The following is an 18725-nucleotide window of genomic DNA, read 5'->3' on the forward strand; positions in this document are numbered from 1 at the left end:
GGAAAAAAGAACAAAACGAATTAAGGGCGTTAGAAACGGCAACAGAGCAGAGGAACACAACAACACATTAGTGCATATGGAAGTGCACGATGCTATGGTCCGGGAGATCGTCTCCCGATTGCCCTTGAAGTTTGCAGTTCAATTTAAGTTGTATGCACGAATTTTAATATTGTCATTTCTGATCCTACATTTTACCAAACTTTGCTCCAACGCGAAATGGATTGTTCTACACAACTCATCTATATATCAAATGGTTTATTCAAAGAATTCCACAAAATCTCCTTAAACCCTATCCAAATCACTCACTATCGGACGACTTTACACAATGACGTTGAAGTTTTGGCTTCATGCAAGGGTCTGATTCTCTTTGACTTTGATGAAATTAAGGTTTACTGTGTTTTCAATCTGTTAACTAGAGTGCACCAATTGATAGCATACCCAGAACCTACAACTTTTATGATGATTGGTAAGCCAGGCCTAGCTGTTTATTACTCGAGTTGTGATCAATACAAATTGGTAACCATCAGCAAGCTGGCTGAAAATCCCAACTTGTTTTACAAATTTCATGTATTGTCATCGGAACGACCTAGCTTGTGGCGTGAAATCCAACTGAGAAGCAATACTTTCAGTGATTTGGCCATCGGTAGTCCACCTGTTTAGTGGCGCAATTCTCTGTATTGGCTCAGACGTGACGGTAGTTTTATAACTTTTGATACAAAGAGAGAAGAGGCTATAATTCTTGACCGTCCGGAGTTTATAGATCATTTTGATATCATCTACAGTAAAATTCTGACTGGTCGCGATATATGGCTAGGAGTGGCGCAAGGTTTATTTACCCTTGTTTGCATATTCAAGAAGTCTGTTGTCATTGCTGCATATGATTATGCATGCAGCAACTGGAGGGTTCCACACTTTGGACAACATCTTTTCTGGTTCGGACGAAATTATTAATGGTTTTCTAGTCTTGATTGACAACAAACAGGTGCTTTTCGTGGTAAAGGGTCCCCTGCCAATGTATCATGATCTATACGAGTATGATACTGAGATCAATTGGTATAGGAATGCTGCAGGGTTGGGCAAAATTAATTATCCCCTGCATTGCTTCCAACCAACATTAGCCAGCGTTCATGCGACGCACTCGAAAATAGTAAACATTCATCATTTCTTATATATAACTGCAAAGCTAGATCAGGTCAGAAGATATATTACCGAAGGTACCAGTTAGTTTCAGTTCAATTTTGTATTTTGTCTGTTCTTGTGATGTCTTAACTGAGAGTGAAGGTCACGATTAGCTATTCCTTTCAAATTTAATGTCTACTATTTTCAAAACATTTTCTCCCGTATTACCTCCAACTGAGAAAATCAGCAATTTTCATAGAGATATTCTGTGCCTTCTTTGGGGTGTCAAGATTTTTGACTTCAGACAAGTGAGTTATAGCTCACAACTAGGTTGAATTACAAAATGTCACAAGACAAATACAAAAGTGAACAATTCTTCCGTTACAAAATGTCACAAGAATTTTACAGTCTCTTTTTATTAGCCTTCCAGTTTCAGTTTCAATTTAATGACTTGTGTCACCTCCTTCTGCAGAAAGACTGGCTTTCATCTTAACAACTAAAATGCTTTTAGAAAGAGATATTATTTGAACTATCCATTAGCAATCTAGTCCAATTCTTCCATTACAAACATCAATTTATTACTACTTGGCAGAAGTAAATACTCGTAAACTGACTTCATGAATACGAATTTTCACGTGATATATATACACATATCATAGAGGTGTTTTCTAGGTTTTATCTTTTTACCTGAAACAAGTCTTAATCACTTCTAATCGTTCTCAAATTTTATATATAACCTCATCCAGGTGTTTCCACTGAAGAAGAAGAAGAAGAAGAAGAACATGGAAGTTGATCAGAATCAAAAGAAGAAGAATCAGAAGAAGAAATATTGTAATAGACATGGCTTCTGCCCTTCACTATGTTCGCCATGATTATTTTCTGTTCGAGACCCTCGTTATGACTTAATTTGTGAGCATTCTTTAGAAAATTGCTATTCCAGATAGATAAGGTTGAACTGAAGAAGAAGAGTCGATTATCCAGACACTGAAGTCAATGACAACTCTTTGTGAAAAGAAAGGATAATGACTATTATATACGGGAAAAGAAAGGATAATGACTATTATATACGGGGCTTACTGAATGTTTTATTTATTCATTAGATGTTGAATTTCTCCTCGCCTTTCTGCCTTGAAAAATAATTTTTCAATAGTGATGATGGTGACAAATAACAGGACCACCCTATTTCTTTATTCCTACTTATATTCAGCTCACTCAATGACGAACAGATATTTATTGTAGCTTTTTAAGTGTTGAAGATCTATTCTCAATAGGAACAAATAAATTTTGTATGATGGAAGCGTTAAGCTAATTTGCACGGACCTCAGTTATTACACAAGATACTTGGTATCTTCCATGTTCAACATGAAAAGAAATCACTCACTAGCATTTTTGTTTCTGCTGGAATTTGGATCTGAGGAACAACTAATTATAGTATACTTCTAAAACTTGTCTAACCGTGTCTTATGAATAAACAAATAAAAGCTACTGCTTGCATAACATCTCTGCTTATTCTTAATCATTTTCTTAGTAAACCAAAGTTACTTGAAATATTTAATGCGGGTGAATGCCTTTAAACCAAAAAGTTAAATACTTCTCAAAAATATAGGCAGCATCAGCTGAACGGATTCACTCCTCTTCTCATTTATAGGTATGCCTTAGTTATCATTTGACCACTCAATGGAAAATACTCTTGTATGATTTATAAATGAATATTAAAGTGAAAACAAAATTTTGTTCTTGTATTTTTTTTTATGATATCCTGATTTACAGCAAATCATTGGAGGATCATTTACATCACTTGGAGACAGTATTGACATCATGAAAGAACATACAGTGTATGCAAAAATGTCCAAATGCTCTTTGGCCAACCTAAGGTAGAATACCATGGCCATGTAATTACAATCTTACAGGAACAAATCCTGCTTCTATAGGAAATCTAGCATCTTTACAAGAGCTGCACTTATTGTATAATAATTTAGTAGGACAAGTACCTGATTCTATAGCTCGATTGACCCAATTGAGAGAGGTTGGAGTAGCAGTAAATAGACTATCAGGGGAGTTACCTTCTTCATTGTACAATTTGTCCTTTCTTGAATTAATGTCAATTTCTTACAACTACTTTGCTGGTAATCTCAGATCAGTGGCGGAGCCAGGATTTTCATCTAGGGGTTCAAAAATTCTAAAAGGTAAATACACAAAGAAGTCAGGGGGTTCAACATCTACTATATATATATAATAAAATAATTTTAACTTTGAAAATACACTGTAATTTTAACGTGGCTCCGCCCCTGTCTCAGATCCGATATAGGCAACTTGTTCTCTAATCTTCAGAGACTCCATTTAGCGCAAAATCGCTTTGATGGTTCCATTCCATCCTCTTTGGTCAATGCTACAAAACTGCTGCAACTTGATCAGAAGTTCTACTACACTTTTTAGAACACAAAATGCTTTGATTACTTCCATTTTGTTAAATTAAGTATGTTTTCCATATTCTTTTGCTTCTCATCATGATAAATGTTGTTGAATGGAGGACTTCAAGTTTGGGTTCATCGTGTTATAACTTTAGCCATTCTTTTGACCACATAGAGATGAAGCGTGGGATGGTTGAATGCCTTCCACTCTTAACTAACTAAAGCTTTCGGATTCGAACTAAAAAATGCTGAACATTTCGGGTGAACTCGCTTTGCCCGTTTATGAAGTAAAAAATTTGCAGATGCAATGGCTCATGTGAGTACTTTGGATGTCCTCATGAGGCGGAAGGGTGAGATCAGGAAACTAATTTGTTATTTTTTGCCTTTCGAGTTTTGTAAAGCTCTACTATTTCAGATTTTTTGTTATTGTTATTGTGAGTTGTAGACATCCTATTCAAGTGAGGGTTCAATCTTTGCTCAATTACTGTTATAGATGAATCTTCTTGATAAAAAAATTTCATGATCGGAGTACCAGTATTTTGCAAACATCAAAGCTCCTTCGGGGTGAAATAAATTATTTTCTCCCATAGACAATTGTACGTTGCACTTTAAAGAAAAATATCGATGTCCACTATGAGTGTACTTGTCATAACAGACCAGTCAAATAACCGAAATGCAACATACACCGAGAATATCATCTGTAAGGAAATATTACGTACACATGAATATATGACATGTTTGCACCTAATAGCATAAAACTGTGACTCATTCTACATTTTAACTACTAAACTTAATTTGGTTGTTCAAATTTTATAGGTTCAGAGAATAATCTAATCATTTGTCGGTCAACAAAAAAGTCATTTTAATAGGCTAATTGTTCATCATTTTTCCGCTGAAAAGTTTGGTATGCTCTACAATGCGATTTTAATATGACTTACACGATATGTACTGATTGCGCGCATGCATGGGACACACGTGTGTTCCAAAACTAGTGTGTATATATATATATAAATAGAGAGAGAGAGAACTGCTTTGGTTTTACTATTCAATGCCATGCTATTTCACTATGTTCTGTCTGGGCTTCAATTTTTACCATAATGGAAATTGTAAAGACCAAAAGAAATACTTATCTGCAGCAAAAGAAGAAACTTTCTTGATTCAACTTTCCTAAGCAAACTAGCAAACGCGTTCATTACTAAAGTACTATTTATCTTGCGTTTAGATTAATAAATTTCTTTTTTGGTTATTTGATTTGGCTTTGGTTATATTAAATTGAATATGTCGGAATATTACAGTTTCTTCTTTCTTATATAGACAGGGAATAAGGCTCTGCTTTTGTTTGGTTTTCAAGGCTCATGGTTCAACCAGTTTTACTAAGTGCTTTAAGAAAAAATATGTATTTATTTTGACGCTAAAATTAAACAAACAAAAAAGAGTAAAAATGCTTTGAATTTATTGGTTCTTTGAATTGTATATTCGTATGAGGTTTAATTCTTGAAAAACTTATTTTAATTAAGTATATCAAAATTCACCAACAACACTTTTTGACAGTTCTTTTTCTTCTCACTCTAATGATTCAATCTACCTCATTTTAATTTTTGAAAGTTATAATCTGAGTATAATATTACGGACGGAATTTTTATGTCCCAAAGGGAGTACTGCAATTCGGAATATGATCGATAATCAACCCTTCAGATATGAAGTGAGAAATGTCATATTTATTTTATCATGTTAAATATATATTTATTTCAAAAGATTGTATCGAAAAGAAATTCATCACGTCAAGGAAATATAAATGAAAATCAGGTGTGATGTTACTATCCGTCAACTATAAATACGAGTTATTTCTACAGTCCCTTTCCTTGGTTCCTTCTCTCCCTCTTTGCAATAACAAAGTATTGCTAGAAAAAATATGAGTTACTAGTCTTTTACATAATTTCAAAGGCTTTCATAATAAACATTAAAAACATTTTTTCTGTATAAACAATTCTAATAGTAAAACAATGGAGATAATATCTCAGATGGTCACTCAATTATGGATGTTTCACTCAGAAAGTCACTCAATTTTATTTTCTAACCAGAAAGTCACTCAACTACGGGCAGTGGTGGAGCCGCAGCCCGGCAAGGGTGTTCAACCGAACACCCTTCGCCGCAAAAAATTATACCGTGTAGACATGTCAATTATTATGTATTACAGACATCTGTTACATATTGAGCACCCTTAATATATAGATTATATGAATTCGAACACCCTTGACAAAATTCCTAACTCCGCCACTGACTACGGGTGTTTCACTTAAGGTCTGTTTGGAAAGCCACCTGGTAATTGGAATTGGTGTAATTACTACCCTAGTAATTACACAACCTAGTAATTACACAGTATTGTAATTACAATGACCTGTTTGTTTGTCATAATGTAATTACAGTGTAATTACAAGCATGCTGTTTGGTTGCACAAGTGTAATTACACAGTTAGTTTAATTTAAAAATAAAACTTATTAACTATAAGAATTTAAAATTAATAGTTAAAAAATATGTGCCTTTATAAATGATATTAAATTAGCTATAAAATAACACATTGTTTCTTGAAAATATGTTAATTAATAATCATATATTTGTAACTAATATTGTAATCACATTAATAATATTTTTATTTTAATTGATTATAAAACTTAAAAGCGTCCTTTTTTTACGAGAACATCATGGGATTTGATGTTTGAAAAAAAAAAAATTATAAATATAATGCCACAATATTATTCAAATGTTTAACAAAAATTCTATCAATTATAAGTGAAAAATAAACAACAAGCAATGTGAAATAACAAGTCAATAGTACTAAAGCAAATAAATTAAAGTCGAAAATATAACCTAAATTCAAAATCCAAAAGAATTTTGTTTAACATAATACTCTTATGTCAAATTCCAGCATTACATAAGTAAGTTCCAACGTAACATAAGTATATACTCCTATAATTCAAAAGAAAGGGAAAATATAAGTTTATAACCACATTCATAACAAAATTCTACTTTAATAATGTCACTCATTATATGCCAAGTTTGTTAATGACTCATTCTTTCTAATATTAAGAGATGTAGTTTCAAAAATTAGAATAATAATACGGTTATGCTAAATGAATAAAAAAAAAATATGAGCAATTGCATGGAACCACAAGAAGTAAAGGTTAGGAATGAAAAGAAAGGAAATGAAATATAAATAATATAAAAAGAAAAATATATTTTAAAAAAATAAAAATAATTAAAAAGTAAATATAAAAAATAAATTAATTAATAGAAATAAAAAAATAAATTAGAAAAGCAAAGAAATTAAAATAAAATAAAAAATAAATTAAATAATATAAATTAAAAATAAATTAAAAAAGAAAAGAAATAAAATAAAATAAAAAAGAAATAAACTAAAAAGTAACTTTGTAATTACAGGGTGTAATTACACCCAATTCTCAGCCACCCCTTGAGAATTGGAGAGTGTAATTACACCCTGTCAATTACCCCCAATTCCCACCTAACTGTGTAATTACCTGGTTAAACAAACAGGCCTACTGTGTAATTACACCCAATTACATCCAATTCCAATTACCTGGGTGGCTTTCCAAACAGGCCCTTAGAAAGTTACTTAACTTTGTTTTCTAACTAGAAAGTCACTCGACTATGGTGTTTCACATACAAAGTCACACAACCTATTTAAGTGGTTTTTAAATTACATTTTGATGATTTTTATTTAAACCAAAATTGTAAGAAATAAACAAATACCCATTTTAATTATTTTATTGACCAGCCCAGTAAAAATATATTGACCAAGACCTTTTATTTTACCCCAATTTCCTCCTAAATCATCCTATAAAATTATAATGGTTCCTCCTCTCACCCTCTCTCGATTTAGGGGGCTACTAAGTCTATGTGAAACTGAGAGAAACAAGGATCGGATTCCTTTTAAAAATAAAGAAAATGAAAAAAATGAACAAGGATCAGATTATTTGATTAAATTAAACCTTAGACAATCAGAATAAATGGTACCATAGGAAAATGATAAATTGAACTATGTCTAAGCTGTGAATTATATTGAATAGCGTCGTCTTTTGGATTGCTTAAGAGAAACCTTGGTGTACCTAACTCGATAAAACTGTTAGTTTTCACCATTGTAATTTGGAAAAGCTACATATATATACATATTAAGGAGAAATATTTAAGAAACGTGACGATAGTTTTCCTTATTTACAAAATATAACGATATTTTATGAAACATGACGGATTTTCATATATTTTTTGTTTTTTATTTTTTTTCGGAAAATATATTTTTTTTAAAAATAATTTTTATATTTTAATTTTTTTTTTTTTGCTCAAAGGCTTAAAAAATTACCTCAAATTTTTGTGTATGAAAGTTGTATGAAAAATGTATGAAATGTGTATGTGTGAGAAATTTTTAATATAATTTTCATACACAAAATTGTGAGCGAAAACTTTAAGCCTTGAATATTGTATGAAAGTTGTTATAATATTGTCGTAGTTGTATTAATTTTTCAGAAACCTAATATGAACTTTATATACAAAAAATGTGACAGAAATTCTAAGTCTTAAATGAGATATACACATTTCATACCATTCTCATGCAGAAAATTTTGAGCGTAATGTTTAAGCCTTGATCGAAATATACACATTTCACAAGTTCTTCATACATAAAATTTGAGCGAACTTTTTAAGCCTTGAGTAAGATATACACATTTCTTACATAAAAATTTGAGCGATTATTTTAAGTCTTGAATGTTGTATTAAAGTTGTATACAATGTTGTTGTAGTTGTATGAATTTTACAGAAATCTAACATGAATTTTATACACAAAAATGTGAGCGAAATTTTAAGACTTGAGCGAGATACAAATTTCATATTGTTTTCATACACACAATTTTGAGCGGATTTTTTAAGCCTTGAACGAGATATACACATTTCATACATAGATTTTTGAGCGAAAAAATATTTAAAAAAAAATAAAAAATATATATATATTTTTTTTAAAAGCATGTTTTGTATAGGGTTTGTAATGTTATGTTTTGTAAATATAAAACTATCGTCACGTTTCGTAAATATTTCTCCTTTTAGTTTTGTATGATGATTTAGGAGGGAGTGAGGGTAAAATAAAAGGTCTTGGTCCGTATATTTTTAGTGGGTCGGGTTAAGTGGGAGGTCAAAAATAAAATAATTAAAATGGGTATTTGTTTATTTCTTACAATTTTGGCTTAAAATAAAAATCATCAAAATGTGATTAAAAAAATCACTAAAATAGGTTGAGTGACTTTGTATGTGAACCACCAATAGTTGAGTGACTTTCTGGTTAAAAAATAAAGTTGAGAGACTTTCTTGAAACACTCATAGTTGAGTAATTTTTCGGGCAGAAAATAAACTTGAGTGATTTTCCGAGTAAAACACTCATATTTGAGTCAGCTGAGATATTATCTCATAAAACGTTACATGACCAAACACAAATTGTTTTGTTTTTTTATTTTTATTTTTGTGCTTTCCTGAAAAGCCGTTTTGGTAAAAGTGCTTCTAAAAAACAGTTTTTGGTAGCTTGGCTAAATAGGCATTTAATTTTAAAAAGAAAATAAATACCCTACTCTAAAAATAACCCAAACGCTTAGCAAAGCCGAACCCCCACCCCCCCCCCCAAAAAAAAAAAAAAAAAAAAAAGGCACCGCTTACAAACAGTCATAGTTTCATATGAAGGGATGTGACTGGTGAATGGAAACTTTCTTTTTCTGCTGTTATTATCGCTTATATATATATTCCTACTTTTGGATGGTCAAACATCTGCTTCATTTTTTGTTTACGTGAAGGATCTCAAGTAGTAGGTATGTTCTTGTTCTTTCCCCTTTTATTTACCTAATAATTTCTCAAGATAAATTTCTCTGTTTTTCTTCTTTACCTTCTGAAAGCACATGGTGACTGTCCGTATACAAAGGGAATTTGGCATGTGTTTTTGGAAGTACAGAAGCATTTATTCAAAGAAAATAAATTTTGACTTTTGAACCAATAGAAACTTATTAAGTGACCAATTTTGTGATATCAAAAGTTTTGCAGTTTTAGATTCTAATCTTTGAGAACTACGATAGTAGTAGCAGTTTCTCATAGGACAACACAAATTTAGGCTTTCATTCCCATCAGAATATGTTCTCTTTTATTACCAATAAAAACAATGATTCGTTGATGTCTTCCTTTGCAGACTCAAAAAAAGAGAATGAAACGAGTTAAGGGCATGGGAAACAGCAACATAGCAGAGGGAAGCAACGCTATATCTGTGAGTGTGAAACTGCAGGATGATTTAATAGTTGGGGAGATCATCTCCCGCTTGCCTTTGAAGCTTGCAGTTATAAAGTTATAAGCAAGAATTTTAATAGTTGCATTTCTGATCCTAATTATTCCCAAACTTTGCTCCAACATGAAATGGATTGTTCTACACAACTCATCTATACATTAAATGCTTCATTAACAACATTCCACAAAATCTCCTTAAACGCTATCCCAGCCACGCACTGTGAGATGACTTTACCCGATGACGTTGAAGTTTTGGCCTCATGCAAGGGTCTGATTCTTTTGACTTTGACGAAATTAAGGTTTACTGTGTTTTCAATCCGATAACTGGAGCGCACCAATTGATACCATACCCAGAGCCTACAACTTTTATGATATTTGGTAATCCAGGCCTAGCTGTTGATTACTCGAGTTCAGATCAATATAAATTGGTAACCATCAGTAAGCTGGCTGAAAATCCTAAGCAACTTTACAAATTTAACTTACTTTTATCGGAGCAATCTGGCTTGTGGCGTGAATTCCAACTGAGAAGCAATACTTTCAGTGATTTGGCCGTCGGTAGTCCACCTGTTTACTGTCATGGCTCTCTGCATTGGCTCAGGAGTGACGGTAGTGTTATAGCTTTTGATACAAACGGAGAAGAGGCTATAGTTTTGACCGTCCGGAGTTTATTGATCGTTTCAATACCATCTACGGTAAAGTTTTGACTGGTAACGATATATGGCTAGGAGTGGCGCAAGGTTTACTTACCCTTGTTTGCATATTCGAGAAGTCTGTTGCCATTTCTACTTATGATTGTGCAAACAGCAATTGGAGGGTTCCCCGCACTTTTGACGACGTGGTTTCTGCTCCGGACGGAATTATTAATGGTTTTCCAATCTTGATCGACAGCAAACGGGTGTTTTTCGTGGTGAAATATCCCCTGGCAATGTATGATCTATACGAATATGATAGTGAGATCAGTAGGTATAGGAAAGCGGCGGTTTTGGACATAGTTAATTATCCCCTGCATACAACCAACATTAGCCAGTCTTCATGAGACGCCCTCGGAAATAGTAAACACTCATCATTTGTCACATATCACTGCAAAGTTAGATGTGTTCAGAAGATTTATTGCCTAAGGTACCAGTAGTTTCAATTCAATTTTGTATTTTATTAGTTCTTGCGATGTCTTAAATGAGACGCAAGGTCAGGATTAGCCGTTCATGTCAAATTTGATGTCTTTTATGTTTAAAACATCTTCTCCCATATCATCTCAACTGAGCCAATCGGCATTTTCATAGAGAATAGCTACCTTCTTTGTCATGTCAAAACAGGACAAATTTATATCTTTTTGTTATTAGGCTTCCAGTTTCAATTTTAATGACTTTTTTCACCTCCTTCGGCAGAAAGATTAAGCAATCTAGTCCAATTCTAGGTCTAAGTCCAATTCTAGGTCTGATTTTTTACTTGAAATAAGTCTAAATCACTTTTAATCCTCCTCAAATTTTGTATATAATCTTGTCCAGGCATTTCCAACCAAGAAGAAGAAGAAGATGAAAGTTCTTCATCTTCATCATCAGAAGAAGAAAATTCAGAAGAAGAAGAAAGTTTATCGGAAGAAGAAGAAGAATCATCAGAAGAAGGAGGCGGAGGTTAGATCCAGAATGGAAGACACAAACTTGGAAGCTTGACCATTCTTCAGAAATAAATATTGTAATAGACGTGGCTTCTGCCCTCAAATAGATTAATTTCTATTCAAGATCCTCGGGATGACTTAATTTGTGAGTATTCTTTAGAAAATTGTTATAGTGACCAAGAAATGTTTTATTTATTCATCAGATTTGAATCAATTGGCGGAGTTTTCTTCAAGCACCATCTCATTACCTTTTTATATGCGCATCTTGATTATTTCATTGGGTGCCTGCTACTTCCCAACTCTGTGTCTTTGCCACCAGGTTTAGGCAAATAAAAAGAAATTACCACTAATATTTTCTGTTTCCACTTGAAATGAATCATCCACATTTATTCGTAATGTTTTTTTAGTAAATGAAAAATACGAAAAAGTTCAAAAAGAAGGAAGAAAGAAAGGAGGATACGAAATGTCATCAGCTGCTGCTTAACTTTCGGGAAACTGCAAATACATTCTTTATAATTTATAGTAATCTTCGTTTTGGTAAAGATTTATCCCCATTCTGTATTTACACCAAACAAATATACGCATGATATTGGTCGTTTCATAACTCATTTATTGCTTAACCTTGATTAAGTGATATATGTATTCTCACTTGTATTAACTGTTAGTTGAGGTTAAACTGCTTGGTTTAATATAAACTAGTAAATTTATCCGCACTTCGCGCGATTATAAGAAGTAATACTAAATTTTTCGAAATGACCTTGCAAAAATCTTTAGACAGAAAAGATTTTGCAAATACAAAAGATAAACTAATTAAATCTTCTATATATGTCTATAGAAAATTATATATGCGTATTTGCTTTTTATTTCTAAAGTATTTTCTGATGTTTACCATAATTTGAAAAATAAAATAAAGAGAAGATATGTGATATACAAAGAAAAAAAATACTAAACAAATAAGTCTGCCCATTCCTCTTTCTTCGCATTATTTTTTCAGTTTTTTCCTTTTCATTTTTCTTTCCATTTTTTTCTCTTTAATAATTTTTTGTACCCTGTAGAACGCCTTTTCCTTGTTTATTTTTTATTTTCTTTGGTCACTTGAAAGTAACTAAAGAATTGTCTTTTCCTTGTTTACAAAAAGACACTCTTATTTTGAGAATCACACGATTTTGCAAATGTAATATTTGTATGAGCAGATTAAGTACAGACAATTAAAAGAATGATTAGCATGAAATTTCAGTGCACTTGCAACTTTCAAAATTATTTATTATGAAATTGAATTATAAAAATTGAATCACTTCTTTGTGAAGAAAGAACAAACTGATAAGGGAAAAAAGACATTGTTCGAGCCTCAATATGTACTATTCGTTTACAGATGGTCGGTCTTTTAGAGAACTTCTTTTGTTTGATATTTCCTTCGTATCCTCCGACTCGATTCTGATCTCAATTCTTTCACTTTTTCATTATTTGTTCCTCTATCTTCATTCTTAGCTAGATCTTCTCTATTTCACTTTCTTGCAGATTTGTTCTTCCTTGAGTAGTTTTTTCTTCAGTTGTAAAGACCTCAATAGAATCAAACTAATGGCTCTTTAATTTCTCATCCCATTTGTCCAAACTCCTGTCCACCTTTGTCCAACGCCTTTGTAACTCTCCACCGTATGCACTCTTGCTTTATTTCATGTACCTTCATTTCATCGAACCTTGCAAAACTTTATTTTGACTCCATTAGCAATCATTTTTCTGGGGAAAAATATACCAAACCATAGTTTGTTAATCGGTTGTTGATCATGTGAACCTTTATATAGATGTGAGAGTGCACAAAATAAGCTTGATTCTTCCAAATAGTATAGTAATTGAAAACCCACGTTATTCAATTTATGATATCACATAAATAGCACATTCATTGTATCATTGTGATGTATTACGTGATATTGAAGATTGTGTAGAATGGATAAAATTTATGGGAAGGAAAACAAAAAGAGAAGGAATGAAAGGGAAAAAAAAATGCAAAAAGAGGAGGTAAAATAAGTGCAATCTAAAGATAGAGAGAAGCTTGAGGGCCATAATCATTGAACGTCCCTTTGTTTTTCCTAGTACAAGGCATTGAAGGTCCTCTGCAAATAGCATTTGAGTAACGGTTGTAGCTTTTAAAATTTGCATTCGACTGTAACCGATTGTTTCGCATTGATAATGAATTTTGGGTTTCCCTCTGCAAATAACCGATTGTTTCCCATTGATAATGAGTGAAAGTGCCCAAAAAAAAAAAAAAAAAAAAAAAAGAGAAAAAAAATAAATAGGAATGGACGCCATAAAGAGGTGTTACATCACCTTGTCTATGCCTAACTTTATAATATATATATATATATAGATTACCAGTGCGAGTAAGTGTTCACCTCTTTTCAAATACCACACTTTGTCAATTACAGTTGAGCTCAAAGGCACTTTAAAAAAAGCTACTAATTCACATTTGCAGCTCAAAGTTGAAATCACAACATAAATATAAGTTTATTGCATCTAGTCCTGAGAGGTTTTTGCCGATCTCCTATTCTGAATAAATAAACTAATAACAAAAGACTGGCATGAACTTGTACAAAGCAACTTCTTTCATTTGTCAACCTTTGATTTATCTCCTGCTGCAAAGGTCACTAGTTTCTTCTGTTCCCACCCTTATTTTATCAAACTTCCCTTTCTCATTCTGATAAATAATCAAATTATAAAATGCAGAAAGGAATGAACTTACACATTCTATAATTAGTCAACCCTTTTACGTGCCAAGAACCTCAAGCTCATGACTTACAGATCAAATTCAACTGCTCGACAATATCGCTGCTTATTTTCATTAAAGAGAGAGTTCATCAACTTCCACTACAATAAAGAAGACCATTGACAACAACAAAAAAAAATTTGTTGCCATAAATAGGTTATTGTTGCAAAAAGTATTTTTGACAACATTTTTTTTGTTGTGGCATAAAATTTTCCCAACAGCTGTTATTGCAACGACGTGCTACAACATTTTTTTTTAAGTTGCCAAAAATACTTTTTGCAACAATAGTCAATACTATATGGCAACAAAATTAAATTTTTGGCAACCAAAAAAAGTTCATTTTTAAAAGATTCATCATATATGCCAACAATAAAACTAAGTTGTTGCCAAATATTGACTTTTGCCAACTATATTATTTTTATTCCCAAAAAAGCGATTGCAATTTCTATACTTTCTTGTAGTGTTCTGTCTAAGCGAATATGTTATATGCCACTAGGCAGTATGCCTAGCAGCTATTTTTATTAAATAACAATAAATAAAATCCTCACCAGGGAGAAGTTTAAGTAATGGGAGTTAGGCCTTACCTTACTAATGAGGTAACTATCCTCCATTAATTAACAAGCGTGTAAAAAATAAGAACATAAAAAAAACAGAAACTCTATGATCAGCTAAATTTATAACATACTCTATATTGATATTACATAAGTTAATACTTAAATAATGAAAAAATATACAAACCAAGAGAAGCGTTGAATTATCATCCTCAAACTTCCTTTTACAAATGAAAGAATTAAAAAGAAGAATGGCCCAAGTAGAGCAATTTGCCGAAGACTTTGGCTTCCTCTTCAAACCGGTTTGTAATCACTGGATAGTTCATCAATTCTCCTTGAATTTATTGGATCTTGTTGAAGTTGTTGACACAGTCATATGGGTCTACTTTGCCAATCACATTGGTTGGTGCCTTGGAACAAACTCATCAGTCGTTGTGTGCCACCTTTTGGGAAAATCGTGCGGGCTTTAGTCTAAAGCAGATAATGTGATACTCATGGTGCTGGTGTTTCAGGTTTTGCAAAAGCTGATCGAATCTACAAACAAGGTTCTTCAGTTTACCAGAAAGTGTTCGATTGTTTGAGCTGTTCGGGAAAAAAAAATCAAGACGATTCTTAAGATCATTAACTGCAACCTACACTCATCAATCAATTTACTACTCTTTCCTCCCATGAGAGCAAGTGTTAGGGCCAAGCCCGAACAAAGAAGGAAGATTAGTATAAGTTGATAAACAGTGTAAAAGTAGTTAATTTGTTGCGAATCCTCACGGACAATTTGCAGGATTGCCCTTCGGTGGGGGTGGTCTTTAATTTTTTCCCCTCAAATCGGTGGTCTTTAATTTTTTCTCTTCGCTAAAAATGCCTTGGTTTCGAATTCGAACTCCCGCTCAGTCAAAAAATTGTACAAAAATTCACAAGGTAGAGTTTGCTTTCAAAATTCTGCCTTAAGGCAGAGCTTTGACTCTGCCTAGCGAATCCAAACATCTGCCTTACGAAAATTCTTTTTTTTTTTTTTTTTACTGAGCTAGGGTTCGAACCCAGAACATCAAGGTATTAGGCGAAGGGCAAAAATTAAAGACTACCAATTTGAAGGGAAAAAATTTAAGACCACCCCAAATGAAGGACGATCCGCGCAAAAAAAAAAAAAAAAAAAAATCCTCACAATACATAGTAGTGATTAATGATTCTTATAGCCTATCCAACTCAACTCGCCGAGAATTGAGGCACGGTCGTTGTCGTAGTACTAGGTCTAAAACATCAAAGCATGGCTGAATGTTAATGCAAGGACATTGAAATTTTTGGGAGTAACAATCAGTGATTCGGAAAGCAGTTTACGTTAACAGCCAAATGAAATTTGTAAAGGGTAACTTACATAAATAGCTATAGTTTAGGAGCTTCTAACCAACCTTAGCTATATTTTTGTTCATTACATTTCGTAGCTAGTTTTTAGCTATTTCAGGTGTATTCGAATACAGTGTTACATTGTATCTAAATATTTCAGCGAGTTAACTCGGTGTATTTGATTGTATTCATAAGTGTATAGATAAACAGTAAAATAGAATAACTTAGTGTATTTGACTGTTCATGAGTGTATAGATAAACGGTCCTTGTTGGTAGTGATACGAGTTATTAATGTATTTATGCATTTTACTCTTCATATTAGTACTATGTATATATAAAAGTTAAATATAGTCAGAAATACGAACTTGCCTAGATACTTCAATGCATAAATACATATATATACACATGTAGTTGTATGAAATATATCGGTCAGAAATTCAGAATTCCATATCTACTGCAATGCATAAATTCACACAAAATACACATGTATCTGTGTGAAATACAGACTCCAATAGATATTGCAATGCATAAATACACACAAGTATACATGTATATGTATGTAATATATCTGACAGAAATACAGACTTCCATAGATACTGCAATACATTCAAAAAATGATGAATACACTCAGATAGATACAAGAAGTCGAACGTATTCCGGCGACACGAGGCCATGGCGGCGACCAGATTTGAGGGGCAAATGTACTCCGAACACTGTATCTTTCATGAAGCAATTGGCAAACAACAAACGCTACTTTCATGGCGACAGACAAAAGGGTGGAGCACAGTGACCATCACTCAGATCAACGAATACATTCGAATCCATTTGAGAGGACTCGCGATGGTGGAAGCGAAGAGGGAGTAGGAGAATAGATTTGGCCATGGCGGCGACCAGATCTAAAACTAACAGAGGCGGAAAGAGAGGCCGAGATGTTGATTTTACGGTTGCATTGAAGTGAGGAAGTATAAGGTATTGCTGGAGAAGAAACGGGAAACCGCAGGAGCGAAGGATCCTAGAAAATTCCATAGCCATGGAAAGCTCTTTGAAGAAGTAGGTTTTGTAAAGAAGAGATGAAGGATATAGCAGTGACCGGTGAGACTCATCACTGCTGAGTAGTAGTTTTTTAGGAGTTGAAGTGAGAAGACTAAATACAATATAGCTATGATATGTGAATAAAAAAATAACTAAATTAAATAGTAGTTATTAACCATAAATACCTCTTAGAGTTAGTAATGTCGGGCGAAGCCAGCCTAACAAACATAGGCCCCTATAAATATTCAGACTAGTGGATTTGGACCATTAGTATTGGACATCGTGGATTCTGTTCTTCAGCTTCTAGAGTGGATGGGCAGGTACGATTTGCACAAAAAGGATCTTGAGATGTTACATAAACATCCTCTTCCTTACAGAACACTTCTATATGATGCAGAAATTGCACGACTTTCCCTTCAAAAGTTCAAATGGACTGGTCTTTAATTATTGTCCTATAGCAACTGAACTTATGTCTGGTGGGGCATAAGTTCTTAAAGTCACGGGACATAACTAATGGGATATTAGGATATTATGATGCGAAAATATAAATTTATACCGATGACCCCTAAATGATTGCAGGTTCTTGCTCCGAATGTTGGATGACCCGTAGTCGATCACATATATAGGAAGCAAAACCAGGTTACTGATCAGCTTGATCAACATAGTTGTACTCAATTTCCTTGTAATTCCATCATTTGTTTTTAACAAAACCTCCAACTTTTGTCCAAGACGTTCTCCACGATGATATATCAGGAAAACTTTACCAACGCAATGGATTAGTTACTTCTACTAATTCCCCAGCAATTCCCTTTTCTAATGACTCTACTGTGAGTCACACCCTAGGACTTCATGTCCTATGACTTGTTAATAAAAAAAATCCGGACCAAGAAAACGTTTCATTTATTTTCTGTAAAGTTGTCTAGCTATCTCCTACGTTAGGTGTTCTGTTTTTGTTCTTGGTATTGAGTCTCTTGATTCTTTTTTTTTTTTTTTTGAATTTGTTGGTTTTGATTGATCTATAAATTACTCACTCCGTCCAATTTAAGTATTTTAGTTTGAATGGTCATGCAATTTAAGAAAGGGAAAAGGGTCAAATATACCCCTTTACTTTAGTTTATTGGCTAATTTTACTCTCCGTTAGCCAAAGTAATCAAATATACCCCTCCCGTTACAAGTTGGGGCAAAATATACTCCTAACGTTAGCAAAGTTTCAAAAATACCCTTCATTTCTAACATATTCCACATAAGCAAGTCTAGTCATTGAAATTGATAATATGAACGCCACATGACATTTAACTTATTGTATATGGTGCCTACGTGATAATTTTTTAAAACACAATCTAGAAAATTGATTTTTTTTAAAACAAATCTGAAAAAAATTGCTTTCATTAAAAATCTAAAACTTTTTTGTTTTAATAAAACCCGCTTCTTAAAAAAAATTCTAGAAAATTGGATTTTTTATTAAAAAATCTGAAAAATGATTTTTTAAAAAATCAATTTTTCAGATTTTTAAAATTAATCCAGTGTTTAAAAAAAATAAGGACACTTTTTAAAAAAAAAAAAAAATTTACAGT

The 18725-nt window shown here is 32.8% G+C and overlaps 2 protein-coding genes across 2 annotated transcripts; both read left to right on the top strand.

The window, feature by feature from the left end:
* Positions 1-216: 216 nt before the first annotated feature.
* On the top strand, positions 217-9921 carry LOC132045148 (uncharacterized). Its single transcript, XM_059435687.1, has 3 exons — positions 217-643; positions 894-982; positions 9763-9921. The coding sequence occupies exons 1-3, from the start codon at positions 217-219 to the stop codon at positions 9919-9921; spliced, it is 675 nt and encodes a 224-aa protein (XP_059291670.1).
* Positions 9922-10114: 193 nt separating this feature from the next.
* On the top strand, positions 10115-10890 carry LOC132045149 (uncharacterized). Its single transcript, XM_059435688.1, has 2 exons — positions 10115-10460; positions 10580-10890. Exons 1-2 carry the CDS (start codon positions 10115-10117, stop codon positions 10888-10890), a joined length of 657 nt encoding a protein of 218 aa, XP_059291671.1.
* The last annotated feature ends 7835 nt before the right edge of the window (positions 10891-18725 follow it).

This window comes from Lycium ferocissimum, unplaced genomic scaffold (genome assembly GCF_029784015.1).
Source record: "Lycium ferocissimum isolate CSIRO_LF1 unplaced genomic scaffold, AGI_CSIRO_Lferr_CH_V1 ctg60, whole genome shotgun sequence".
Lineage (NCBI taxonomy): Eukaryota > Viridiplantae > Streptophyta > Magnoliopsida > Solanales > Solanaceae > Lycium > Lycium ferocissimum.

Bases quoted from the DNA above. Each gene is read 5' to 3' on its own strand.
- LOC132045149 (XM_059435688.1), top strand. From the start codon at position 10,115: ATGCAAGGGTCTGATTCTTTTGACTTTGACGAAATTAAGGTTTACTGT. The intron at 10,461-10,579 runs GTAGTGTTATAG...ATATATGGCTAG, and splicing joins GCATTGGCTCAGGAGTGACG to GAGTGGCGCAAGGTTTACTT.
- LOC132045148 (XM_059435687.1), top strand. From the start codon at position 217: ATGGATTGTTCTACACAACTCATCTATATATCAAATGGTTTATTCAAA. The intron at 644-893 runs GTAGTCCACCTG...TTATGCATGCAG, and splicing joins TTTCAGTGATTTGGCCATCG to CAACTGGAGGGTTCCACACT. The intron at 983-9,762 runs GTGCTTTTCGTG...CTTCCTTTGCAG, and splicing joins TCTTGATTGACAACAAACAG to ACTCAAAAAAAGAGAATGAA.